Source organism: Ananas comosus, linkage group 16 (genome assembly GCF_001540865.1).
Source record: "Ananas comosus cultivar F153 linkage group 16, ASM154086v1, whole genome shotgun sequence".
NCBI lineage: Eukaryota > Viridiplantae > Streptophyta > Magnoliopsida > Poales > Bromeliaceae > Ananas > Ananas comosus.
This window is the reverse complement of record NC_033636.1, coordinates 9,328,044-9,345,924: the sequence shown is the minus strand read 5'-3', so window position 1 is coordinate 9,345,924 and position 17,881 is coordinate 9,328,044. Positions and strand designations below refer to the sequence as shown.

The 17,881-nt window shown below is 35.2% G+C and overlaps 2 protein-coding genes across 2 annotated transcripts; one reads left to right on the top strand and one right to left on the bottom strand.

Annotated features, from left to right (window-relative positions):
• On the bottom strand, positions 96-1,114 carry LOC109722497 (desiccation protectant protein Lea14 homolog). The gene is made up of 2 exons (XM_020250579.1): positions 697-1,114; positions 96-525 (listed from the first exon to the last, which is right to left on the bottom strand). The coding sequence occupies exons 1-2, from the start codon at positions 900-902 to the stop codon at positions 273-275; spliced, it is 459 nt and encodes a 152-aa protein (XP_020106168.1). The 5' UTR covers positions 903-1,114; the 3' UTR covers positions 96-272.
• Positions 4,486-10,492, top strand: LOC109722495 (neutral ceramidase-like). Its single transcript, XM_020250577.1, has 10 exons — positions 4,486-4,762; positions 5,758-6,182; positions 6,726-6,934; positions 7,096-7,464; positions 7,601-7,859; positions 8,116-8,374; positions 8,483-8,608; positions 8,996-9,059; positions 9,350-9,519; positions 9,717-10,492. Exons 2-10 carry the CDS (start codon positions 5,833-5,835, stop codon positions 10,266-10,268), a joined length of 2,358 nt encoding a protein of 785 aa, XP_020106166.1. The 5' UTR covers positions 4,486-4,762; positions 5,758-5,832; the 3' UTR covers positions 10,269-10,492.

Sequence of the window (17,881 nt, the reverse complement as noted above, 5' to 3'; positions counted from 1 at the left end):
TTTTATCCTGAACCATTCAGATGATTGTCCGTGCTCAAACTATTAATTGTGTTTCGTTTCATACGGAAAAAGAGAATTTGTAAAAAGGGCAACAATAATCTAAACAAAATGCTTTATTAGACGACGGTAGAAGCAGCAGCAGAGAGATATTATTGATTCTGTTATTAAGAAAAGAGAAAAAGAGAGTGAAAACAACACAGAAGACAAAGAGCAGAGCGAGCAGAAACCCCGTGCGCGCGTGGTGCGCGAGGGACGTGAGGGGGAGTGAATGATCAGAACATGTCTTTGAGGGTGGGGAGCTTGAGCTCGCCCTGGGTGGAGAGGGGGATGGTGAAGTTGCCGACGACGGGGAGGTCGATGGTGAGGCCGACGTCGAGCTGGTAGTCGATGTCCCAGTCGCGGCCGACGTCCCTCATCAGCGATATCAGGAAGTCGTACGGCAGCTTCACCGGCACCTCCAGCTTCGTCACCTCCCCCGCCGCCGCTATCCATCCCGGATCCGCCATCGTCCCCGACGCTATCACCCTGCCCACGCAGATGCAGATGCAGATGCAGATGCTCGTGTTATATATCTATATCGTGCTTGCTTTCAAAATTAAAAGATGAAAAAGATCGATCGATCGATCGATCGATCTGATCTGATCTGATCTGATCGTCGGAAAAGGCTATATAAGAGGAGGCTAATTAATGAATCACCTGCCGGCGCTCTTGAGGGTGTAGGAGAGCTCGCAGACGGGGAGGCGGTGGCTGTAGGGGTTGGTGACGGAGACCTCGCTGTGGAGGGTGACGGCGTCGCGGCTCATCCCCTTGAACGACATGTCCGTCAGCGACGCCTCCGGCTTCGGTATCTGCGCGATCTTCTCCGCCACGAACCCCTTCGCCTTGTCTATCATGCTCGCCATTTTCTTCCTCTTCTTCTTCCTCCTCTTCCTTTCCTTCCTTCTCCTTTGGATGTTGGATGCGATTGGTTTTTGTGAGAAAGAGAGAGAGAGAGAGTGTGTGTGTGTGCGTGTGTGTGAGATCGATCTGGGGAGGATGAAGATGAAAGGAGAAGAGAGAGAGAGAGATATTATAGGAGTGGGGGAGGGGTCGGGGACGAGGCCCGTCCCAATTCGCGGGTGCACGGAGTGGAGGTCACGTGGAATGCGGAGTGGGGCCCCGCGCGGGGTTAGAACTTACAACTTCTTTTTTTTTTCGGTTTTTGTTTTTTGTTTTTAACTTTTGTCTTGAGAGAGAGGCAGAGTCCCTAGTAGAGACTAGAGACATGTTGCGTTGATTAATTCGTAAAAAGCTTATAATAACGCAGGCCCAGGAGTGGCGAAATGCCACGAAGAAGGCCCTGCTAAATAGGCAACCATCGAGCGACCTCCACGAAAACACTAGGATAGATTAAGCCTAACCCACTCCTAAATGTATAATATTAATATATAATAATAACTAAGTCCAATCAATTATTTACGAACTAAAGCCCGTATTAGACCCTATCCCGTAAGTAAAATAAAGCCCAGTTTAGGCCCAACAAACCTAAATCCAATAACCTTCCTGAACTCTAGCAAAACCGTCCGGCCCAAACCCCCTCAAAGCGAGCCTACACTGAACAGCCCGAAGCGAGTAGATTTTGAGAGAAAAGTAGCATACTATTTGCTTCATTCTTTTTTAATACATAAATTTTGCTGGAAATATAAAGTAACTAGCTTTGAAATTTGCCATTTTGAACTACATAAAAATCAAACTAAGCTTAAATATATATATATATATAGAGAGAGAGAGAGAGAGAGAGAGGGAGAGAGCATTGCGTGGGTCCATTGATCCATTTGCATCCCTAATTAATTATAAAACAAAAAAAAAACCTTGAAATAATTATCTGATAATAAACATCTTAAAAACAATCTTTAATGAAATAATAATAATAATAATAATACTTACCTCAAAACTATCTCCAAAAAAAATAAATAAATAAAAAAGAGAAAATCTTAATTCCAACACTTAATGAGTAATGAGCACTAGCAAACAACACACTGTCGCTCTCTTTTTTAATTTTCCTTTCACGGTTCACCCGCGCCGTGGCGGAACTTGCACGCCCTGGCAAGCAAAACATACTTTCCCTTTACCACACGCCAACACCGTGCTCCGTTTACACCCACGCTGTAGCTCCCACCACAAATTTATTCCGTGGACCGCGCCCTATAGACCAGTCTCCTCCAAATAGGGATGTCAATGAGTATGGATATCCGAAATTTTATTCGAATCCGAACCCGAATGAAACAGATATATCCGATGGATATCGATATGGATTTGGATATGGATATAAAATATAGAAATCCGACGGATATGGATTCAGATATAAATTTTGATTGTACCCGACCCGAACCTGACCTAAACCTGAATTTATTTTGTATTATATATAATATATATATAAAAATTTGATGTTATATTTGAATTTATATTTTAAAATTTTAGATTTAATGTAATATTTTTTAAAATATTGAAAAAAGAAATAATTGTTTCGGGTTCAAATTTTCGGGTTCGGGTTCGGGTTTCGGATTTTTGGTCGGGTTTGGGTTTGGATATGGATTTTAAAAATCCGTCGGGTTCGGGTTCGGGTTCGGGTCTCGGGTTTGGAGTCGGGTTCGGGTTCGGGTTCGGGTTTTTAAAAATCCGACCCGTATCCGACCCATTGACATCTCCACCTCCAAACCCAAATTCAGAGCCCTTAGAACCTAATAAATATTAATAATTATACATAATAAACATTCAGATGTTGGATGTATTTTCTTATTCTTATACTGGAAAAAAATTGCAATGATTTTTCTGATTTTTAAATAGTTGTTATTGTTATATTCGATGTAAAGAGGGCCGTTTATAAGCCTTGCAGATCAACATCAAATATTACCATTTACTATAGAAAAATATACAAATATATGTATATATATTTTCTGTTGTTATCTTTTGTATCTAAAAACTATCGTACTATTCTTGTTTTTGCATTCACATGCTTAGATAACATAATATAATATACACATTTTTTCTATCTCGATCAGCTGATGAAGTTGTAGGATTTGTTGATTGACTTGTTTTTAGAGCAATGTTATGTTGTATGTACACCTATAGACTAGAAGTAAGATCCATATTCCATGCTTTTCAAAGTTCTTCCCTTCTCTCTAATTTTATCAACAATTTTTTTTTTAAAAAAACCATTTGAATTTTTACAAATTCTATGATAAAAAGGGTGTAAAATTTACACTTACGCGCGCACGCGCACACATAGATATATATATAGAGTCCGGTTGAAATGCTATCGATGACACCAAGTATTTGGTGCTATTATGTTTTTTGTCGTTAGATTTATCTTTTTTTATCATTTTCATCAGTTCAATTATACTATTCAACCAACCACCCACTCAACCCTAAGAACCCACATCATCCTAATCACACATTTTTTAATCCAATGACAAAAAATTTAATAGCACCAACTCATTGGTGCTATTCGAGTCTATATATATATATATATATATATATATATATATATATATATTCACAAACAATATTTTTTAATACTGTATGTATGATAAATACTATCTGTATATCTTTATATATATGTATGCAAATTTTACACTCCATAAATCCTAAGATTCACAATTTTTTTTGAATTTTTTATTAATTTTTTGATAAAGACAAGCTAAGGATAAGAGTTCTTGGTTCTGGGCGAGTGAGAAATAAAGTATACAGCTAGTCCAGAGATCGTACATACAGTATTGCTATTATTATATCGAGACCAATTATAAGAGAATTTATTATCTGTACTAGCATCACACGTACGCTTTATATGGCCACACCCAATATTTCATACTCAATATTTTTAAAAAATAATCTAATTCAACATACTCAATCTACACTATTCAAAGAGCCTAATATGAAAATTCGTATATTTTTTAAAAAATATTATCTTAACATCTAGCCATTTAAAACATTAAAAATCAATTTACTATTAAATTTGTAAGAAATTATTATATACATAAAATTTATAATATTTGTCACACACAACTTGCAATATCATAGATTTTAGGCTAACTTGTACTATTGGTTCTCGAACTTTTAAAATTCGAAATATTTTGATCCTCAAATTTAAATTTATTATAATTTTTGGCTCAAAATTTTTAAATTATTACAATCAAGTATTGCAGTATAATTTAATTAGTTAAACAGAAATATATCACTAATGTTATATTAATACGATAATATTATAATTGATAATATAATAATTATTAAAATATTATATTAGTAAAATATAAATATCTAATCAATTAAATTGAAGCATACGAACTTAATTATAATAATTCAAAAGGATTTGTGGCCGAAAATGTCATGTACCTTCCCTAGTTTTTAATTTCCAAAAACTGTGGAGTACGAATGTACTTATACACCGGGTGCAAGCAAATTTCTATTCGGGATAGTACTTAGATACATAGATCCCGACATGTCCTTCGCTCTTCGTTCAACCCCAGAACCCCAAGAAACTTATTTTACAATTTATTTGTTTAAATTAATCTCGAATTATCAACCTCACACTCCCTGTTTCTTAGCTCCAAGCCGAATCACACTGCTCCTCTCTCCCCTCAATTTAAATCATCCTCGAAGGGGAAAAATCCCACAACGGATTCTCCGAAACTGATGTGGTTTAGGGTTTGGTATTTAGCGGGAGCTTAAGATTCGGATCGCTCCTTTTATAAATCGCACGCCCTCGGATTCCTCTAATTCCAAGGTTTTGATCGTTTTTTTTTTTTTTTTTGCAGGTAGGGTTTTATCTTTCCTCTTTGATTTTGTTTTGTTTTGCTTTTTATTACGTGGAGTCGACGAAAGATCGGATTTTTACTGTGCTCAGTGGAACTGAGCTGATTTGATTACTCATTTATACGCCGTTTGAGCTTGGTCTAGTTCAATCGAAGTAGGAAAATTTTTTACTGTATCCGTAGGATCGCATTTTGAAGCCCCCAAAAGCCCTATTTGGGGAATCTGGGGTCTGAATTGTATCCGTGGGGAATTAGAAAAAAGACACCTTTGGATCGTTGCATCTATGATGGGAAATCGGGTTTTTCAGTTTTGGTTTTTGAATTTCCGAAATACCGGGTGATTTTTGTGCTTGACTTGAGTAGACGAACGTTTGGGAGATTGTTTCTTCAATTGCAGATCAAATTTTTGTTTTTGTTTAGATGCCTTATAAACTGTCTCAATGATCTTCTTCTTTCTCTCTTTTTTATTCCCCCCTCTCATTTTCACTCAGTGTTTCATATAATTGTCATTTACTAGATATTGGAGGTGATTTTGCCCTATTGTTCTCGATTTCGTCCTATTTACATGGCAGATAAGTGTTTGTTGAGATATGTAAGAGAACTATAGTAGTTGAATATTGGACTCCATATTTTAGAAGATACTTTTGCTGAATTTTATCTGATGGTTCCCTGGGGACTTCATAGTAGAAAAGATGCCTGACGACATATACTTTTCGCTATTGGCATTTCTATACTCACGATTCGATTTATTTTGAGCCAGTAACTACTTTGTATAACATTTTGGTGCCAGTAACTACTTTTTTTCTTCTCTATATTTCTTATGATGCTGTGATAGATATGTTGATGATGAATTTCATCTTACATGTCCATTAGTTGATTAACTGTGAAGATTTCATGACGACTAGTTCAATATGTATATTTTGTTCATCTTCGAAGTATTTCTTATTCTTATGATTTCATTGCGCAGGGGAAAGCAGATTAGTTTTTCTTTACCTCCTGTTATGAATTTGGAAGTCAATTGAGCGGCTCATTTTTCAGTGCCATGGAGTCAACCGCTTGCTTCCGCCGCTATACTGGCGGTTTCTTGAGCAGTGTGTGGCTTATTCTTCTTCTAGCAATCTTCCTTCAGAATTGCGGCACGGGCCTTTCGGATTCATCGTATTTGATTGGTCTTGGGAGCTATGACATAACGGGTCCTGCAGCTGATGTCAATATGATGGGATATGCTAATATGGAGCAGACTGCCTCTGGAGTGCACTTCAGGCTAAAGGCTCGTGCATTTATTGTAGCCGAGCCAGAGTCAGAGGGCAACCGCGTTGTGTTTGTGAACCTTGATGCCTGCATGGGATCTCAGCTTGTTACAATCAAGGTTCTAGAAAGACTGAAGTCTAGGTAATTGTGCTAAACCTTACTTTGCTTGAGTTTCTACTTGTCTGTTTTGCCACTGTTTAATATTTGGTTTTCTTGTCGATCACCATGTTAGATGTCTTACCAAATGCTCAAGTTTCAGTAAAGGGTTATCTTTTCCTATGTATTCAGTGCTTTTGTTTGTTAGTCATAACAAAATTGAGGAAATTTTGAGGAAAAGTTCATATATTTTTATTGATATTTCACTGATGTATTGGTAACCTACTGCCCTAGTTTTCTTTGAATTAGTAGACAAACCTTTGCTTTCTTTTGTGGCCAATCATCGTAGGTATGTGTTTTTCACTTGGTTGCTTGTTTGCAAGGAAGGATTGTAAGTTCCCATACATGGCTTATATATGCATGTGACTTAATTTATCTGCACATAGTTGAGACTCTGGTTGGTCTTTATATGATCTAGTGACATACGATTGTTAAAGTATCATGCAAGACAATTTTACATGCTTAGTATTGATTGTTTAGTCCCCCTTCTGTTGGTGTATCTCACAGTATTTCATCAATATTTGGCAGGTATGGTGGTCTTTATAATGATAAAAATGTGGCTATCAGTGGGATCCACACTCATGCTGGGCCTGGGGGTTACCTGCAATATGTTGTGTACATTGTAACTTCTCTTGGATTTGTGCGTCAATCATTTGATGTCGTTGTTGACGGCATTGAGAAAAGCATTATTCAAGCTCATGAAAATCTGCGCCCTGGAAAATTATTTGTGAACAAAGGTAATGAAAATCATTACAATTTTTCTGCAACATCATGCTGGATATTACATATTACATTTCAGAGCTATCCAACCTTGTGCAAGAATCACAACTATTTCTTTTACTTCAACCTTCCTAATTTGTGGGGTCATTTTTTGTGAAATTACTTATTTGGTTTTCAGGGGACCTTCTAGATGCTGGAGTAAATAGGAGTCCCAGTGCATATCTAAATAATCCTGCTTCTGAGCGAATCCAGTATAAGTACAATGTTGATAAAGAAATGACCCTGCTGAAGTTTGTAGACGATGAGTGGGGTCCGGTTGGAAGCTTCAATTGGTTTGCAACCCATGGAACATCCATGAGCCGTACAAACTCCTTGATAAGCGGGGACAACAAAGGAGCCGCTGCTCGTTTCATGGAAGACTGGGCTGAACAAGAGGGCTTTCCAAAAGTAATCGAAAAGATACAGGCCGACGCTTTTGAGCCTCGAAGGGAAAAAGATCAACTTCCTCGAAGAGTCTCTAGCATAATTCCTAAACCACATGAGGACTGTATGTTGTTGTCTTCTTTATCGATCTTGTTGCTACTAGTTGGCGCATTACCTTTTGCCAATGACGAAAGGGCATTTTAGCATTTATGAGTTTTCTATCTCACGTTAAGTCGTTTTCCGAATTTTGTCATTTGCAGTTGATTCTTTAATAAAGCTAGCATCGTCCTTTGGGGCGTCTGGTGGAAGGCGATTAACAAGTTCTTCGAGTGTCGTGCAGCAGATCAGAAGTAGTCAGCAAAACAAACCAAAATTTGTTTCTGCATTTTGTCAGTCAAACTGTGGAGATGTTAGCCCAAATGTCCTTGGAGCGTTCTGCATAGATACCGGTCGCCCTTGTGATTTCAATCACAGCACATGCAATGGGAAGAATGAGCTCTGCTATGGACGTGGGCCAGGGTAGTTTTGCTAAAAGTGCTTTCTTAATATCTGTTTGAACTGACTTTTTGAGTGGCTTCTTTACTGCAAAAAAACAGAATCTTTCAGAAACCGGGCTTTGGCATAAAAAAACGTCTGGAGCTTTTGCTGTGGCCGCAAGATTAAGCCCAAGTCAAACACCGCTGCAAAAGCTCTAGCAAATGAGCCCATAGCCTTTTTAACTCACAAAAATATTATTTATTTTGTTACTGAAATGTTTTAATTTGGTCTCTGGCAGTTACCCGGATGAGTTTGAAAGTACACGAATCATTGGCGATAGGCAATTCAACAAAGCTGTGGATCTGTTTAACACAGCAACTGAACAAGTAGAAGGGAAGATCGACTATCGTCATACTTATTTAGACTTTTCACAGCTTGAAGTCACCCTTCCTTCAAAGCAGGTGGTCAAAACATGCCCAGCTGCGATGGGATTTGCTTTTGCTGCAGGAACCACAGACGGTCCTGGAGCTTTCGATTTCCAGCAAGGGGATGAGAAGGTTGAGTATCACTATATTCTCTTTGAGTTTTATTAAATTTTGGTATCATCATCTTTCGAAGAGGACCTATTCAACCATTTGATCTTGGATTTTCCTATGCTTTTTTAGGGTAATCCTTTTTGGAGGTTAGTGAGGAACTTGCTTAAAAAACCAGGTAAGGAACAAATAGCTTGTCAACAGCCGAAGCCTATTTTGCTTGATACTGGTGAAATGACAGAGCCGTATGCTTGGGCGGTAGGTTTTCCTATGTTTATAATTCCATATTACATGTTCTATGAATCATAGATCCATATCATTACAATGTTAAAACCCTGTCTATCCTGTGTATTTTTGTCAGATTTATTTGTTGGCATTCCCTGCTTTTTATGGGGGTCTACCTTGTTTGGGTCACCTCAATAGGATTGATGGGGTAACTGGGGTTGACTTTTTAACCATAAACATTTTCTGATGCATTGATAAACTGCATGCAGATTCCTATTGACTTGTCAAATGTGAGATCTATGGCTCAATTCATATCAAATTAATCTACAAATGCTAGTAGTTGCTTTGTGATTGCCTCTTCTTCTGCTGTTACTTCTAGGAATATCGTCATCTAAGTTTCTTTTTTTGTCCTTGGTGTAGCCTTCAATACTACCAATTCAGATTTTACGGATTGGACAGGTGGTCATACTTTGTGTGCCTGGAGGTATGTGCCTTTTGCTTTTCTTAAATACTATTCAACGGTGTTCATTTGTACATGCGGAGTTGTTCGAGTCTCTATCAATTTCAGAACCTATCGTGCATGAATTTTACTACTACATTCTGTTTTAAAAATACACAAGTGAAATGGAGATGCTCTTTCTATTATTTCACTATGTTGAGGTTCTTAACTTCTTGGATGTTAACTTGATCATTTTTCCTTTCTCTTTTGCTCGTTCCCAAGCAGTGCAAATTGCAAAATGTTTGTGAAACTATTAATGATATTTATCGTTGCAGAATTTACAACAATGGCTGGGAGGCGCCTGCGTAATGCTGTGAAAACAGTATTAACCAGTAGCAGCAGTGGTGAGTTTAATGACAATGTTCACGTTGTTATTGCTGGGTTGTCGAACACGTACTCTCAGTATGTGACCACTTTTGAAGAGTACCAAATCCAAAGATACGAGGTTCGTACAGTTTTAACCTTTACGAAGCATAGTTCTAGATGCCGGACATAATGTCGATTCATCTTTAAGGCAAAGAATAGGGCAGCACTACGCAAATGATTAGATCTTAGATAACTATGAACTTTTTTCAACGATTTTGTATTAAGATTTTAATTTAAATAATTTAATTTTACTTTTTGTGAAATAACTTCCTTCAGGGAGCTTCAACACTTTACGGACCCCACACTCACAGCGCGTACATTCAAGAGTTCAAGAAGCTCGCTTCTGCCTTAGCTGGTCAACATAGCGTTCCGTCCGGCCCGCAAGTCCCGGATCTCTTGGACAAGCAAATCGGCCTCTTACCCCCCGTCATTATGGACGCGACTCCCTTTGGGGTCAAATTCGGCGATGTCGGCGCCGATGTCCCTGAGAACTCAACCTTCAAGAGGGGCGGAGTGGTCAACGCAACATTCTGGTCGGCCTGCCCGAGGAATGACCTTTTCACCGAGGGCACTTTCTCCCTCGTCGAGATTTTCAAGAAAAGCAACAAAAAATGGTTGCCTGCCTATGACGACGACGATTTCTGCCTGCGGTTCAAATGGTCGAGGCCCAGGCAGCTCAGTTCCTACAGCCATGCAACGATCGAGTGGAGAATCCCGGAGGATGCCCCCTCGGGTGTCTACAGGTTGAGGCACTTTGGTGCTTCGAAGAGCCTGTTCGGTTCGATCAGCCATTTCACGGGCACCTCCCGTGCATTCGTCGTGCTTTGAGTGTATCCTCTCATGTTTTCCGGCTTTTTATCTTCGTGACAATATGGTGTGCCTTCGTATTGTATATGCCTGCTCTTTCTTTCACCTATGATATGTATCTCGGTTTACAGTTTGCGCCATCGAATCAGTTGGTTTGGGTCGATACAAAGATTTGGTGATGTATAATTTTGAATGTGGAAGCAATACCAATGCAGCAGTAGATAAACGCGTTCATTAATTTTTCATTCTTGTGACAGGTTAGAATTTTGATTTATGTTATCCGCCTGCAATCAAAGAGGCAGGTTCCTAAAAAGGGGTTAATTTCACTGCTATTGTAATTATTTAGACTTAGTTTGGTATTGGAGTTTATCTAACGCTATTCGATAAAATGGAGTTGAAGAAAAAGCATATAGGAATATGCTTCTGCGTTCTCCGGTGGGACCGCAGAAAATATATCGTAACCGACTCATCGCGATATGTGGAATGCAATATTACGTACGGAAACAAACATGGTATTTTTTCAACGTATTTTCTCACCGCACATAACGTAATCTTTCCGCAATCCCAAACGAAGTCCTAGTATCAAAAAGTGGCAATTTCCCCGCAATCCCAAACGAAGCCCTAGTCTCAGAAAGTGGAAATGGTTGTTTTACTAAAACACATCTTTTCGAGTTTCATAAATATTGGGCAAAAATAAAACGGCTTTTCAAACATAAGCATGTAGTCACTAAGGTTTCGTTTGGGATTGCTAGGAAAATACCTTATTTGTTTCTGTACGTAATATTGCATTCCGTATATTGCAGTTAGTCGGTTATTCTGGGGTCTCATTGGAGAACGTAGAAACATCTCAACTCCATTCTATCTAGTAGTGTTAGATTCATCCCGATACCAAACTAAGCTTAAGATTCATTTAGAAACAAGTTTTGGGGGAAATCCATTTGAGAGGAATAATCTTATGATAAAACAGGCGAAAGTTCAAAAAAAGAAAAAAAAAAAAAAAAAAAAAAGAAAAGAGAAAAGGTAAAAACGTACGAATCCCCTCAACTATAGGCGATTCTTAAATAACCCTTTAAATTATTTTTCTGGATTGACACCTTCTAAATTTTTATGTTTTTTAAGATCCAAAATTTTCAACCAAAAATTGGAGAATTTATCTATTTTTGTTTGACAATTTCATCAAATTTAACAGTTTTAATCACTTTCTGTAAATAAAGCTAGATTAATAGATAATAATAGCGAATCGAGCAATTAAATTTAACAAAAAATTATAAGTTAAAGGGCTGTAAATTCAGAAAATAATAATAATAATAATAAAGTTGAGGGGTCTGTTTTGGAAAATAGCCCACAGTAGAGGGAATGATTATCCCATCCTTTTTTCTTTTTGGATTATCAAAACTTCTAGAGTTATCGGAATCCGTAATAAAATAAAGTTTTTGATTATTTAACTTAGAAGGTGTATTCACACATATAACATATTTACCAAAAAGAGAGAAAAAAAGAAAAGAATCACCTAGCACTAGAATAAAAAGGATGGACACAAATGGCTTTTGAAAAGCAAAAGTGAAGTGTTTTCTTGTCCTTCTCAATGTGAATGTTTAACTCTGTGAACAACTATTGTCTATTCAACAAGTCATTTATCCTTTCACTTGAAACCATTTAAAGTGCCATCCATGTTAATTTCATTTGTGGAAAGTTTAGCAACATTATCTTTCTTGTCCTGTCCATGTCTTTTAGTTTGACAACATAAAGAGTAACACTTGAAATGTTCATGTCATGTAAAGCAATATTTATGAACCAACTTTAAATTTGTTAGGATTTTGTCCTCTAGAAAACATTTCTTAAGTTTGTGTAATGCTCTTCGGTGAAACTTAAGATTGCGAAAACATTAAACAAATCCTTTCAATCCCATAAGAGGAACATGCTGATTCAAGGTCCTAATAGAAGTACTAATTGGGAGTTTAATTTGGCAGCGTAATCGCCGAAAAAGAATATCATAGCTACTATCATCTACTCTACTCCGTGGACGGTCATAATAGGATTTGATGTAATACCACCTTCCATCGTAGTAACATGACTCAAATTACCGACTGTCCCTAAAGAAAGTGACAAAGGATTTAGTGGTTGATATTCAAGACCCAAGTTCGAATATTAGTTGATTCACATTTCCAGCTAAGTTCCATTTTAAATAAAATAAACGAAACGGGTAGCGTGCCACCTATCTGTCTAAAAAAAAAAATGAAAAAAAAAAACACGACTCAAATTGAGTTGACGACATGTTTNTATATATATATATATATATATGAGTGAGGCTCCTATGCTTTTGGAAGTACAGAACCTTCCATGCTTTCAGGTCGTTTTCGATGTTGCAATTTTCGAATCGTAGATCGGCTCTGTTAAACTTGATTTAGAGTATTTGAAATACTTAGAAAATAAATTTATGATTTCTCGATATCATTTGCCTAGTGATCGAAGGGGCTCAAAAGCAATAATTTTAATGGTCGTAGTGAACCGTTTGCAAGTTTAACGGTGTAGAAATATCCAAATCACGTAAAATTTTGATAGAAAATTCTTTAGACTATATAAAACAAGATCAATAACTTTGATCTAAAATTTTAATGTCATATTATCACGTTTTGTAAGATTTTTATTTTCAGCCGTTGATTTTGAGTCCCTTCGTTCACTAGGCAAATAATATCGAAAAATCGCATAATTTATTTTCTATGTACTTCAAATACTTTAGATCAAGTTTAACAGAGCCGATGGACGATTCGAAAGTCGCAACATCGAAAACGACCTGAAAGCATGAAAAGCTCCGTACTTCCAGAAGCATACTAGCCTCACTCTATATATATATATATATATATATGGGAAAACTTTAAGAAACCTCCTTGTGGTATCAATTTTTTTCACTTTAGTACCCTGTGGTTTAAAATGTATCAAGTTAGTATCCTGTGGTTTCTCACTTTATCACTTTAGTACCCTGTGGTTTAAAGTGTATCAAGTTAGTATCCTGTGATTTTGCACTTTATCACTTTAGTACCCTATGATTTTAATTTTGTATCAAAATTAACTTTGTACCACAGGATACTAACTTGATACAAAATTAAAACCACAGGGTACTAAAGTGATAAAGTGCAAAACCACATGGTACTAACTTGATACACTTTAAACCACAGGGTACTAAAGTGATAAAGTGAGAAACCACATGATACTAACTTGATACATTTTAAACCACAGGGTTGAGGGTACTAAAATGAAAACGTGTGAAACCACAGGGAGGTTTTTGAACTTTTCCCTATATATATCTTCTTGTCTCTGTTATCATATGCAAACATCAAATAAATAGAGATTACAGCAGTCTAATAATCCTTTTCAATCTAATAATAGGAAGAGTTAGGGTACCTTCCACTTTTCTTCTCCTTTAGTTCAGTTAATCTATAGAAAATGCTAAATTATAATTTTGGCCGTCAAACTGTAAGTCGTCGCACCTCAAACATTAACTTATTACTTTTTTTAAATCCAAAATTTTTAAATATTAATATAATCAAGTCTCATAATCTAATATAATTAAAATATTAATATATTGCTAATATAAAATAATACAGTACCATTAATAATAATAATACTGTCATATCATTTTCATATTAGTAGTACATTAATATTTAATTAGATGGATTGGATAGTAAGACTATATTAATTTGAGGACCAAAAATATATTAGTTTAGACTTCTAGAAAATTAATTTTAATTTCTTCCTCTCTTTAACAACTAGTCTAAGCTTCCCCCAGTCAAAGCTTTTACTACTACTTTGGCCTTTGTCTCTCAACTTTTCCCCTTCCCCCACAAGTAAACAAAAGAAGTTCAAAAAGGAACAAAAAGAAAAAGAGCCTAAAAAAACAACAAAAGAAAGAAAAAGAAACAGAATAGGACTTCTATAGCCGACGACCTTAGCATGTAAACCCAGAGAAAGGAATAGTAAAAGATGTATTTAAGTAGAGAGAAAACTTCAAATATTATTCATGTAGTTTTGTATTTTTTTCCTTTAGTATTCTCTGGTTTAAATTATATCAAATTAGTGTCTTGTGATTTTTTTTTGAATTATTATCCATTTCACTAATTTTTTTCGTTAAAATAATTATAAAGTTAAAACTAAAGGGTACTAATTAAGTGAATATTTGATAAAACTAGATAGGATATCTGAAGTTTTTGTATGTAATTTAATAAAATATTGACGAAAAAGCTGATGACAAGATAAAAATAAAACCACAGAGTACTAACTTGATACACTTTAAACTATAGAGTACTAAAAAAGATAAAACTACAGAGATAATATTTGAAGTTTTTCTTAAGTAGAAGAGAGAGAGAGAGTGAGAGAGAAAGCAAAGGCTGCGGTAGCTTCTAAATTAATCAAAAGAAATGAAGCATCAATTCCAATGCCCANAAAAAAAAAAAAAAAAAAAAGAAAAAAAAAAACACGACTCAAATTGAGTTGACGACATGTTTCTTGCCCCATATCTAGTCCTGTTTAACAAATAACAAATAAGTGATCTGAACCGAACCCAAACTAGGTTAAGTTGGCTCATGTTTCCAGTTAAGCCAAAATTCATCATGTACAAGAATTTCTACACACGAGTGTAATTCCATTGCTCATCAGCGACGGGGATTCATCCACATCGTTCAATCGCAGCCAATGAATGGTGGGATCAATGCTCTAGTTCTCTCTCTCTCTCTCTCTCTCTCTCTCTCTCTCTCTCTCTCTCTCTCTCTCAGAGAGAGAGTTTTGCTAGAATACTATCCGTAGTAAACGGCTCAGTTTACTACCGATTTGTTTTCGATGATAGAGCTTTCAAATTGATGATCGGCACCGTTAAACATAATCTAAACTATTTAAACTATCTGGAAATCAAATTTCACACACTTTCGATATTGTTCTCTTGTCCATCAAGTGAACAAAAAAATGAATGGCTGGAAATGAATATTCTTCAAAAAGTGATGATACAATTTTTATATTTGAGATCTAGAGTCTAGATCTTATTTTAAATAGTTTAAAGAATTTTCTAACAAAAATTTAGTTGATTTGAATTCTTCTATACCGTTAAACGAGCAAACGCACCATATCGGCCCTTAAAATTATAGATTTTGTGACTATTTGATCGTTCAATTAGTGATGTCAAAAAATCATGAAATTTGATTTCTAGATAATTTAAATGGTTTAGATCATATTCAACGGTACCGATCGTCGATTTGGAAGCTCTATCATAAAAAACAAATCGGTAATAAACCGAGCGGTTTACTACCGATAGTAGCCCAGTCAAACTCTCTCTCTTTATATATATATATATATTCTTGTCTCTGTTATCATAGCAAACATCAAATACACAGAGGTTACAGCAATCTAATAATCCTTTTCAATCTAATAATAGGAAGAGTTAGGGTACCTTCCACTTTTCTTCTCCTTTAGTTCAGTTAATCTATAGAAAATGCTAAATTATAATTTTGGCCGTCAAACTGTAAGTCGTCGCACCTCAAACATTAACTTATTATAATTTTTAATCTAAAATTTTTAAATATTAATATAATCAAGTCTCATAATCTAATATAATTAAAATATTAATATATTGCTAATATAAAATAATACAGTACCATTAATAATAATAATACTGTCATATCATTTTCATATTAGTAGTACATTAATATTTAATTAGATGGATTGGATAGTAAGACTATATTAATTTGAGGACCAAAAATATATTAGTTTAGACTTCTAGAAAATTAATTTTAATTTCTTCCTCTCTTTAACAACTAGTCTAAGCTTCCCCCAGTCAAAGCTTTTACTACTACTTTGGCCTTTGTCTCTCAACTTTTCCCCTTCCCCCACAAGTAAACAAAAGTTCAAAAAGGAACAAAAAGAAAAAGAGCCCAAAAAAACAACAAAAGAAAGAAAAAGAAACAGAATAGGACTTCTATAGCTGACGACCTTAGCATGTAAACCCAGAGAAAGGAATAGTAAAAGATGTATTTAAGTAGAGAGAAAACTTCAAATATTATTCATGTAGTTTTGTATTTTTTTTTTTTAGTATTCTCTGGTTTAAATTATATCAAATTAGTGTCCTGTGATTTTTTTTTTATTGTTATTATCCATTTCACTAATTTTTTTTGTTAAAATAATTACAAAGTTAAAACTAAAGGGTACTAATTAAGAAAATATTTGATAAACCTAGATAGGATATCTGAAGTTTTTGTATGTAATTTAATAAAATATTGACGAAAAAGTTGACGAAAAGATAAAAATGAAACCACAGAGCACAAACTTAATATACTTTAAAGTACAGAGTACTGAAAAAATATGAAACTACAGTAATAATATTTGAAGTTTTTCTTAAGTAGAAGAGAGAGAGTGAGAGAGAAAGCAAAGGCTGCGGTAGCTTCTAAATTAATCAAAAGAAATGAAGCATCAATTCCAATGCCCAAGGAATCATTCACATCTTTGTCTTTCCTAACTGCGTGTTAAAAAAAAAAGAAAATTAAAGAAATTATTGCATGCACCACGTGCACCATACACTTAGCTAGGTCCTATAAAGTTTTAATAACATGTTCTAATAAGGATACAAAGCATTCTTTTTAGTATGGCATCAAAAGTTAATTCTAAACTTCTTTTATTTTTAAAAAAATTATTATATATATTTGTTTTTGATTTCACACACATGATGAGAGCATTAGAGCCATAAAAAGAATTTGAGTTGACTCAAAGAATTTCTTTTGATAAAACACAATCCATGAATATCAATCCTTAACACTCCCCATCGTTAAAATTTTAAAACAATTTGATATAATCTCAGCAATAGCTTATTAGTCAAAACATACAATATGTCATATATACGAACTCACCAAATATTATCATAGACTAAATTACAAAAAAAATTTCCATAAATACTCGTTTTTTAAATTTTTTTTTTTCTAACTTTTAAAAATTCACATTTTATCCTCTCGATATAATATTTCAAGTTGTTGTATTTAATCTCCTTCCGTCAACATTGCATCACAATTCCGTCCGTTTCTTATAATTTATACCAAAAACATCCTTCAAAATAACAAAAATATATTTAAAACTTATTTTTTTATAAAAAAAAAAATTAAAAAACAATTTGATTATTTTACTATTTTCATTATCGTTGCATCCTCCTAAAAATGTTAACGGAACAAAATACAAATTTTTAAAAACCTAAAAGTGAAGCAAAATAATAAATATTTACATAAAAATTATATCTGTAATTGAGCTATTATCATAAATATATGAGATTAATTAAAGCTACAACCAGTGCGCAGGGAGCATGCAGGAAGAACTTGCAAGCTCCACCACCCAGATAGAGAAGTAGTAGATTTCCCTGGAGCTTCTCCGAATCGCACTTGTCCTACTCCAAATCTAACCCTCATCATACCAGAACGTGACTCTCTGTTGTAACCTTTTCTTTTTTCTTTCTTTTCTTTTTTATGTTTTCCTCAACCCCAGTCCACGCACTCACCAGCTTTTACAGAGCACCCGATGTGGCACAAAGGCATATACATACATATATATATATATATATATATATATATATATATATATATAGTAAAATTAATTAACAAAGCAACACA

Excerpts from the sequence above, each read along its gene's own strand:
- LOC109722497 (XM_020250579.1), bottom strand. The coding sequence starts at position 902 with ATGGCGAGCATGATAGACAAGGCGAAGGGGTTCGTGGCGGAGAAGATC. Across the intron at positions 526-696 it reads ACCCTCAAGAGCGCCGGCAG|GGTGATAGCGTCGGGGACGA; the intron begins GTGATTCATTAA and ends CTGCGTGGGCAG.
- LOC109722495 (XM_020250577.1), top strand. The coding sequence starts at position 5,833 with ATGGAGTCAACCGCTTGCTTCCGCCGCTATACTGGCGGTTTCTTGAGC. Across the intron at positions 7,465-7,600 it reads TCCTAAACCACATGAGGACT|TTGATTCTTTAATAAAGCTA; the intron begins GTATGTTGTTGT and ends TGTCATTTGCAG. Across the intron at positions 7,860-8,115 it reads TGCTATGGACGTGGGCCAGG|TTACCCGGATGAGTTTGAAA; the intron begins GTAGTTTTGCTA and ends GGTCTCTGGCAG.